This window comes from Pan paniscus, chromosome 8 (assembly GCF_029289425.2).
Source record: "Pan paniscus chromosome 8, NHGRI_mPanPan1-v2.0_pri, whole genome shotgun sequence".
In the NCBI taxonomy this organism is placed as follows: domain Eukaryota; kingdom Metazoa; phylum Chordata; class Mammalia; order Primates; family Hominidae; genus Pan; species Pan paniscus.
This window is the reverse complement of record NC_073257.2, coordinates 94,936,486-94,947,277: the sequence shown is the minus strand read 5'-3', so window position 1 is coordinate 94,947,277 and position 10,792 is coordinate 94,936,486. Positions and strand designations below refer to the sequence as shown.

The following is a 10,792-nucleotide window of genomic DNA, read 5'->3' as shown; positions in this document are numbered from 1 at the left end:
TAAACAGAGAAGTAAACTGAAGCTCAGATAGGTGAAGTGACTTGCCCAAGGTCACACAGAAAATAAGTGACAGACTGAGACTCAAACCCAGATCTTCTTACTTTAAGTCCAGGGGTCTTTCAACACACCACAGCTGTATAGGCAGGTGGGATATAGTCTTCCTGACCTCTATCCTAGAATACAAAGTAAATGGGGATTGAGCAGGTAAGTGTGGCCTTTCCATTGTGACAAACAGGACACCCATAATGGCATTAGTCCACTCCATCAACTCGACCACCCTCTCAGCCCTGGGTTAGTCCAGTAGACTTGTTGTGGCCACCCTAGTCAAAGCCAATCAAGAAGCCCAATATTAAGCATCCAGGTACTACAATCACGAGTTTTTCTGCTTCACACTGATTTTAGGGGATCCAAATCCAATTTCCACTGGCACTGTGCTCTAAAGGAACCACCTCACTGCCAGATTGCTGAGCCAGCCGGTGGGAATGGGAGGCTAACAATTCCTCTACCTGCCTGGGGATGAATATGAAGTGGGTTCCACAGGGCTTCTACCCATCTAGCATCTTTCCTTACAACCAAGTAACCAAGAAACCAAGTAAAGTAGGTCTTTGGTCCATGGCAAGGGCTTGTCAAGAATGCCAATATGCCATTGCAAGTCATTTGAATATAGCAGAATCTTCTAAGATCTCTTCTTGCCTGTTCAGGGCTAGTAAATCTGTCTCCTCTGTGCTGTTCCATGACAGAAAATGGGACAGGTACATAGCAGATTTATAAAAAATGGGGTTTTGGAACTTGAACAGTAGTGTTTTATTCTATTTCTTAGTTATTTGTCCCTAATTTAAACATTAAACATTCAAATTTTGACACAATTTAAACATATCAACCTTCCATACAATAAATCTCCTTTCCTCGACTGCCATTATTATGTAAATGAAAATCATGTTTATACATGTAGATAATAATTGCAATGCAGTGTGTTGCACACTAAATACAAATCTTTATTGTAAGGACATGATGGAAGCAAATTAGAGGTCTTTCCACCAGATAGTGAACACAAACAGGGAAGAGATTTAGGCCTTTATAGGCTCATCCTCTCTTACTGTGCCTAATACAGAGTTGGTAATCAATACACTTGAACTGAGTGAACACATGAATACATAAACAAATCTTCAAGGTAAACTCTCCCTTTATATCCTACTTAATGTCTATTTTAAGACTTAATAACAACAGCTAACATCTGTACAGTGCTTGTAAAAATCACTTTCACCTCCAATTAACTCATTTTATTTTTTAAAAACCTTGTAGTTTATTTATTATTATCATTTAATGGGTGCGCAAAATAGACTAAGAGGTACTCAAATGACTTTCCCAAAATTATATCTTTAGTATGTGTCACACAGAGAATTTAAACCCAAGTTGTCTTATTCTAATTGTTACTGTCAATGTTAGAGGTTGCTAATGAACGACTATCCTAAGGGGAACCAGAATATCTTTTTGGGGATATGTAATCTTTATTCATACAAACTGCACAGCTACATATTTGGAAATTCTTGGGGAATATTACTCCATTCTCATTAGTGTTATATGAGAAATATGAGCCTAAAATATATGAGCTGAAAATATGAGCCTAAAAGTTCAAATCAATAAATCAATTTCAACAAGAAGTAAAGAAACAAATTTCAGGTTTTTGTTTCGCTCTCGGCACCATCTTGTTAGCATGATTTGTATGTATGAAAATATAGAAAGTCTGCCTGTCAAGTTCACCAGTGAAACAGAGACAAAAAATGTAGCCAGGATAGCATTTCCCACAAATCTCATCAGGGTATATACCAGCAGGTAGAATCTGGTAAGTTGATGTGCGATGGTGACAGGTAAAAATTCTTACACTTGGGTCTAAACAGTTGAAAAAAGGTGCAAATATCTTAGAGAATATAAATTCAACAAGTCAACTATGTGGCATGACTAAGACATAATCAAAGGCAATTCACGCCAAACTTTGAGGGTTCTTCTCATATGCCAGAGGACTGACTAAAGGATTTAGATGAGAAAGAGGAATTGCAGTGGACTATTAGATGTCACTTCCCAAGTCAGGCTTTGAACACATGACTGGTAACAACTGAAATTTAAAATGTTACCATGACATGAAGATGAGCTGTAAACAATGAGAACTTTCCTAACTGTGATTTTGTTCTGAATTAGACATGATTTCAAGTTCCAAAATTACTATATGCTCTGGAATCTCAGACAAATGGCAGCCTCACTTTAATTTTGCCATCAATTAAAACAATCAGGTAGTAACACTAACTTGATTGCTCAGAGGGAGGGGAAATTTTTCTGAGGACTAATTGAAATAATGTCTCTGCCCTGTTCTACCAGAGACACAGTGGCAAGCCTCACTTCCCCCCAGAGATGATGTGAGTGTCTCACCACTGGTATTCCAGCAGAAGTTTAAGTGAGAGCTAAATTTCTAGATGTGATTCTGAGTCAGAGGATTCAAAGTTCTGTATCTCTTGAGGGCCAATGATGCTTCCACAAGTTCGGTCCATGAGCTTATCATTTCACTTTGGGCCAGTCTTCCTCTCATCCTCAACAAAGAAATTACAAATGCATCTTGTCTGTAACTATGTGAGTCGAAGCATTCTTTTAAAGAAGAAAGATTCCAACTATTAGTCACTTGGTTTGGTTCCCAGTCATTCATGAGTCAGGCTAAGGAATTTGTGTTTCTCTAGGCGACTCCAAACCATCTCAGTTCCTAGGGCACATGAAAATGAATGAACACACTATTTTGAAGGCATCCACGCTTCCCTCTGAAGCCATAAAATTAGATATTCCGTTTACAAATGATCAGCCATAAATGTGATTTTTCTTCACATTCCTTGTTGATTTAGTGGTTTATTTAGTCAGAAAAGCCAGTATTCAATCGCAGCTCTTTTACACAGGACTGTGTATGTCACGTTGGGCTAGCCATTTAAACTCTGATATCCTTAATGTGCTTATCAATAATATTTCTAAAGAATAACTGAAGAGAAGTATATAAAGTTGCTAGCTAGGTGTGGTAGGCATTCAGTACATTTTGAATTTTATCTGCTTTTAAGGTGTGAATCTAACTTTTGTGATTCCATCTCTTTTTGTCTGGCATATGAATACATTAGCTTGATTTTCCTGACATGATACAGTTCAAATTCTGTGAGCCATTACCATGGCTGTCATTGACCAGGGATCCAGTCATGACAAAGTTTCCTCAAGAATCTCCTCTCCACCTCACTCCTTCCCCAGGCTACAATAAGATCGATGTTAGGTTCAAGCTGGGCTGAAGTTCTTGCCAAGGAAAGAAGCCACATACGTTGGAAGCCTAACTGTCATAGACAGCGCCCACTTGCTTGGTAAACAAGGAGCAGATGGCTGATGGCTCTTGCAAATTCATTTCCCCCTCCTCCAGGCTGGGGCCAGATTTAAGGAGGGCCTTTAGCTGTGAAATTCTATTACCAATCCCATTTCCAGTCCAGAGAGACAGTCAGTCCCCAGGGAGTGGAAAATGGCTGTTTTTAAGAACTGAGAATGAGATTGCTCCCTGAGATTCATTGTGCTGGGTGTACAGTGACTTATACTTAGAGTCACCATTTATCAACATCTGGTGGATATCACACATGGGAAAATACCTGTGGCCAGGCAACTGGAGAGAATATTCCAACCCAATAGTGACTGAACCAAAACAAAACCACCACCACGCAGAAAATAAGTGAGTCTCCCAGGAGGTTAAAAAAGCAAAGCATTGCCTGAACATGTAATGAGATCTCTGAGCCCCTGATGATATGTGCATTGTTCAAGCTTGAGCCTGGCATAGGTTCCAAGCACCCTTACTAATCGAACATATGGAAAGATGGTCATAACAGTGCCCAATAGAAAAAAAAGGCCAGCATGAGCTGGGTTTTTTGTCCACTCACAGAATCTCTGAAGTTGATTTTCCCTCACTTGTTCTTGTAACATTCATCCCAGGGAGTTTATGTATATGTATATAGTCATATTCATTAATAAGAGGCATCATTAGTTATTTACATGGAAAAGGCACTATGAAACATGATCAATTATAATTATGGGTTAAATGCAAGCCTGCTTTTCCACAGATAAGACCAAGAGAAATGCAAACTGCTTCTTGACTCGCATTATACATTTTGAACCCCTTGGCTGTTGTGTTTACTTTGCAACTGTCACCCTAAATCTGTACCAAATGCCTTTTACAGTCCATTTGGAATTGCTTCAAAATTATAAAACCTAGCCACCGGCCATTTATTTCCTATCTTCCAGTTTTCCTTAAGAAATCTGTTGCTGATCTTTGTTAGACAGGACACTGCTCCATATATCCCATGCCCATATGAAAAGAGAAACGTGAGGCTCTGTGCTAGACCTAACCCCTGTTTTGATCTTTAGCCTGATAGAGACAGTCTGGAAAAATCATCCAGGCCAAAGCAGCATAGAAACCTGGCTTGGCTCATTCAGAGAGATAAAAACAGAGCCACAAGAACCTGGCTTGAGTGAGGGAAGTGATTTCTGAAATTTCTAGAGTAAACCCTGATTGCAATGCACTTGAAATTGCTGAAAAAATTATAACAATTACTGTGACAATAAATACCAGTACCACTTCTCTGCTTACTGTGTGTCTACTACAAACTCTTTACACACATAATTTTTAAACATCTGCCCAACAATCTTCAGGGGGTTGATATTATTTTACTCAATTATTTGTATTTTTTTTTCTTTTTTGAGATAGGGTCTCACTCTGTCACCCAGGTTGGAGTCCAGGAGCACCGTCTGCACTCAGTATAGCCTCCACCTCTGAGGCTCAAAGGATCCTGCCACCTCAGCCTCCCAAGCAGCTGGGACCACAGGCACACACTACCATGCCCAGCTAATTTTTTGTATTTTTGTTAGAGATGGGGTTTTGCCATGTTGCCCAGGCTGGTCTCAAACTCCTGAACTCAAGTGATCTGCATGCCTCAGCCTCCCAAAGTGCTGGGACTATGGGTGTGAGCCAGTGCGTCTGGTCTATTTTTCTCAATTTATAGATAAGAGCATCTAAGACCACATCGTAAAATGTTATCAAAGTCACACTAGTAGTAAGGAGCAGAGATGGGATTTGAATTCCAGTCAGTTTAAGCAAGGATCGCATGTTTAGTTGGGCAGTTTATGCCAACTACGTGGATAATGGTTAACATTCATCCTGTACTCAGCTCACCATGCTTTGAGGCCTCTATGGATCTGTGTCCACCAGAGGAAGGGACACCTTTTGCACTGTAAAGAGCAGCAGCAATGGTGTCCAAAGCCCACCCGTCTACCCCTAACTTGCATATATGAGTTCAGTAAGTTGTACTTTGACTTTACACTCTCAACATTGACCCAAATTCTACATTCAAGCTCAGGGGAAGCAGATACTGTACATATGCCATGAGTTATTGTTTAGCGTATTTTTCACAATACTTATCAGAGAATTCGGTCCTTTTTCTAATCTGCAGATGAAGGAACACTTTAATCCTCCTTTGATTTTTTAAATCAAAGACAAATTTCCAGTTGTATTAGCAAATGATCTAATAACATATTGCCTAGAGAGCTACACTTACTTTCTTCCTAGTTATATTTCTTTCTAATCTAATGTTTCCCTGATACCTATTTCCATCACAACTATACATCAAAGTTGGTTCACTTTTTGTAGAACAAAGATGGCAGTAAGCATATATAGCCAGTTAATGAATAAATCAATGAATAAAACCCCAAGGAACTTAAAACTTAACTTAAAGCTATGGCATTAAAGACACCCTCCCTAAATTCCACTGCTGTTTTAAGACCTACCCTTGGCAAGGTATCGTATCCTGGTCTGGGATCCTTGATTCTTCGAGTTGCTGATATGCTGGTCCCACAATTCCACCTAGCCTACTTCGGGGTGACGGGGGTGTCCTTCTGAAGGCATTCCTATGGAGCATGCCACTTCTTTGCCCTGGGCTGCAGCAAGAGGATAGACTCCTGCTGGGGTGGAATGAAAACAGACAAGCAAACAAACAAAAGACATCATAGCAATAACCTCACAGGTGGCTGCTCAAGCTTTGCAAACACTGAATCTGCACCCCAAATTCTCAAAGTTCTAGGCCAGGGGCCATCCCTGAATGAAGTATATGTGGTAGAATGAGATCAGGAATGGCCCAATCCATTTTACCTTTGGAGACACTGAGAAAAAGGGAAGTTCCTGGATTTCTGGCTTTCTAGGTTAGAGCATGACTGATGAAAATCATTGCAACTTTCCAGCCAAGGTAAGAGGTGAACTTAAGGAATTCTCAAGCTCCTCATTCCCATCCATCCTGATTATCCAAGCCATCGTAGCTGTCTCTCTAATACAAATAAAAATAGCCTTCTTATGAGACACTGACAAAAACTGAACACAGTAAGCCCAGAAGGGATTTATGGGGAAAAAAAATTCACTTATTAGCGATAAAATTAACAAATTTTAATTGGCATTTTCTCATTAACATATGTGTTAAATTCCCTGTTCACTACCTCAGATTTTAATCAGTCTTGACAAACTAAATTATTTTTCTTCTGAGTTTGCTTTTAATAAACATCTGATTATATATTTTATTTGACTCATACATCCAAATGCCTAAATAACTATATGTTTATAGATGCCATCAATGAGCAAAACATGTAAGTGGGTTATACCACAGGCCTTAACAAACTGAGAATTCCTACATAGATTATGTACAGAAAAGAACTAGACTCTATAAAAATCCATTGCTGATGAGACTCATTACCTGTTCCATATCCATTCCCATCTCCACCCCACTGAATTGACCCTACTGTAGACTGGTGAGGAGAACTTTGCTCATGTGTAGACATTCCACGAGATGCTAGTTTATGCGGTCACACTGGTTCTGCAGTGCTCAAATAATAAAGGAACTGAGAATTTTGTGCTGCATTCTCATTTAACTCTGTAAATATCAATACAACTATAGAAAGAAAGATGAAAGCATTCTCAAAATTTCAATAAATTTATCAAGGTTCTAAAGAAACCAGTCTCTCAAAGACATTTTACCCATATTACTATATTATTTGGGGTTATGTCACTTTTATTCCATCAATATTACTGTTAATTCTACTTAGTCAATACAAAACAGGACTTTGCAAATATTATTTAAGGTTAGAGTTTGAAAATCTGATATTTGAGTGTTAGTAGCCACTTTCTTGGTTGTGGCATGGTGACTGATCCAACTTTATATTCCTCAAGCCAACATTAACTTCCTAAATGTGTGCAAGCAGGAGATCATATCTGGCAACATTCATTGTTATACCTTCATTCCTTTTTTTTTTTTTTTTTTTCTGAGACAGAGTCACCCAGGCTGAAGTGCAGTGGCACGATCTTGGCTCACTGCAACCTCTACCTCCCAGGTTCAAGTGATTCTCCTGCCCCAGCCTCCCAAGTAGCTGGGACTACAGGTACCGCCCACCATGGCAGGCTGATTTTTGTATTTTTAGTAGAGATGAGGTTTCACCATGTTGACCACGCTGGTCTCAAACTCCTGACCTCAGGTGATCCACCCACCTAGGCCTCCCAAAGTGCTGGGATTACAGGTGTGAGCCACTGTGCCTAGCCCCTATACCTTCATTCTTTATATGGTGTGTCCCCAAATGTCTAACAAGGGATGTCTAGGTAGCTCACTAAGCCCACAAGTTGGAGAAGCTCTCTAACAGCTAATTTGCTTCCTTGCCTTCCTACTTTTATCTACCATCCAGTGGCAATGATGGGGTCTGCAGGGCCTGAAGCCTTGGATGCTAGAGATGGCTGCAACTGAGTATAAGTCTCAGGTCTGCAGGTAACTAGTTAACAGAAGCATGATGCTGATGGAGGTACTTGTACCAGTCAGAGTCCTGGAGAGACATAGATGGCACTTTAACCTGGTTCATTGTTAGAGATTTTGCTATAAACAAAAGTGTGATAAGTGTTCGAGGGGAAAAAAAGCAATAAATGAGACTGCTGTGCCCCAGGACTACTATGGGAAGCTGTTATTATCCCTCTGACTTAAGGGACAAGGAGAGGGAGCAGTTCCCAGAATGCAGAGAGAAAGTGAGTTGTAAGGAGGGGGCCGCACTGCAGGCTCCATGGCCCCAGAAAAGGGATATAAGGAAGGCAACCAAGCAGGGAGGAAGGGGACACAAGTGCCATGACCTCACTGTCTTCCCTGCCATCTATCTCATGCCTGTGCCTCACAATGAACCCACAGAAACCAGAGGACATAAGAGCCTGCAGCCCTCTTGGTGTACAGGGCAAGGCAGAAAACAAAAAAGGTAGAAACTAGCTGCCAGAGTGAGAAGGGAGTGACAAAAGGAAGATATCAGCATTCTACTTAAGAATTTTCCTAGGTTCGCTATGGGATGTGGAGGTTTAAAGAGAGGAAGTATGCAAAGTATGGGGCATGGAGCCTGGCACACAGTAGGTGCTCAGCACGATGAGTTCCTCTATCTCCCCTGCCACAGCTGGCAATTCAAAGGGTCCTCTCTGTCACTGAAAACCCTGGAATTATTTCAATGCAAAAAACCTACATACATGCTTTTTATAAGTGACATGGCGGGGCACAGTGGCTCACACCTGTAATCCCAGCACTTTCGGAGGTTGAGGTGGGCGGATCACCTGAGGTCAGGACTTCAAGACCAGCCTGGCCAACATGGTGAAACCCCGTCTCTACCAAAAATACAAAAATTAGCCCAGCATAGTAGCACATGCCTGTAGTCCCAGCTACTCAGACGGCTGAGGCAAGAGAATCCCTTGAACTCAGGAGCTGGAGGTTGCAGTGAGCCAAGATCACACCACTGCACTCCAGCCTGGGCGACAGAGCGAGACTCTATCTCCAAAAAAATAAAATAATAAAAAAAGATAAGTGACTTATATTGCCAAAATATAATGAAATAAATATGACATGCCGTAATAGATTTATTTTCTAAACAGATGGGATTTTTTTTGAACTAAACATTAGAAATAATGGCTTTGAATTAATAGCTCTGTTTCATATATGAGTTATCCAAATGAGTCATATTTGCAGTGCACAAAAGAAATTAATTATTCATAGTTCGCTAAACTGTCATAACAACAAAGTATATCAGTATGAACTAGTGACCTGTCTTAAAAAGAGTTTTATGCCTATTGATCAATCAGCTATTCAGGCCTTCTAACTCAGTGGCATTCAGGAAGTTATGGTGCAGTTTGCAGGATATATAAATCAGTGCCTGGGTTATTAATCATGAAAACATTCAAGTCTATTGCATGTTTTACAAAACAAAAGCTATGATATATTAAACTATAATTTACAAAGTTCTAAAAGCATTTTGTAAGTCAACCCTTGCCCATCTATCAGGACACAGTGTATGCCAACAGATACTGCAATGTCATTGATCCAAACAAAAAGGAAGGTCTCTTAAAGATGTCCTTATTTAATCTGTGAGTGACTCCTAGACACCATAGGAGAAGCCAAGTTTAGGAGGGAGCATAAAAGCACACGAGAACTGGGGATAGGAATATTGCAGCTCAAACATATTAAGAGCTGATGTTTTAAAACATATATATCAATTTTAAAACATTTATGACAGAATACAGTTCATATAATACTAGAATGATATTATACTGAATTACTTGACTAGGTGGAATACTACTTTAACGTGTCATAATCAGGAGGAGAAAACACCATTTGGGAGAAAATATCTGTCTTCTGAAAGACTGGTAATATTGGACTTATTTCCCTAATTAAGACAACTTCCATTAGGTCCAGTGAAATGAAATGCTCTTTTCACAGGAAAATATTCTGTAAATGCAACATTGATATAAATCAAAACTTGCAGTAAGAATAGCTAAAGCAATTATCCAAGAGCCAAACATATTTCAATCCTGAATTGGACATAGATTCATACCATATTCTTTTAAATGGCAAACTCTCAGTGTTCTAGTCTCTACTCATGTAGAATGAGAATAAAAATTACCATCAAGTGCTGAGGATTAGTGTCAAGAGTGACTAAAAACCTCAAAGTAAGTGTGGCCAGAAACAATAAAATCCTCTTCATGTAACTCATTAAAAGGTGAAGGAGAAAGTAGTTTTCTTCTATCATGTATGTTTCCGGCTTGGTGTTGTGCAAACTATTGCCCAACATGTGAAAACAAAGGGGCAACAACATTCAACTTTCATTGCTGGGAACAACTCTTATTTACTTTTTCATTGTTAAAATGTTTATTTTTTCATAATTTTTTCAAATTGTAAAATATTGTACATCTCACTAAGAAAAGGAAGCTTAAATCTTTGGACAACTTCCATAAAGATTGAGGATGTATATCTGAACACAATCTAGCATTAGTCATAAACTTCATCATTTGGTTTAGAACAAATACCTTTAATATCTGGAGTTTCAGAATCCTGATAACAGAAAAGTGTGGACTAGAAGATGCTGAAGTACAAGTTAAGCTTTAGAATGCTATGAAACGTGTCAAATAACTATGTTTTTGGCTTTTTCTCCAAAGCAGCCAATTTCTGGGAAGCTTGCAAGAAACTGCCACCTCATTTAAAACAGAAGATTTTATAGACCCAAGAAGAAGATTCACCAGGCTTCTTCCCCATGGAAAATTTTACTTTGTAAGAACCATATTGGAAAACCTGAAGTCTGTCACATTAGGCTGCATAGGGAAGAATTACTCATTAACTGTGTAATCTAGAAAAGGCGGGCTAGATAACATATTTTTTAAAATAGTTTTTCAGAATGCATTTTTTTTTTT

The 10,792-nt window shown here is 39.3% G+C and overlaps 1 protein-coding gene across 15 annotated transcripts in view; it reads right to left on the bottom strand.

The window, feature by feature from the left end:
* NRG3 (neuregulin 3) overlaps positions 1-10,792 on the bottom strand; it is a 1,147,889-nt gene that overhangs the window by 34,366 nt on the left and 1,102,731 nt on the right. For 6 of the 15 annotated variants that reach the window (XM_055093080.1, XM_055093079.2, XM_063607483.1 and 3 more), the window contains 2 exons: positions 5,842-6,015; positions 102-173 (listed from right to left, as the gene is read on the bottom strand). In XM_055093080.1, the coding sequence (XP_054949055.1) occupies positions 102-173; positions 5,842-6,015 (246 nt within the window). The remainder of the gene's footprint in view (positions 1-101; positions 174-5,841; positions 6,016-10,792) is intronic. The other 9 variants (XM_034931004.3, XM_034931000.3, XM_057298946.2 and 6 more) reach the window with 3 other exon arrangements.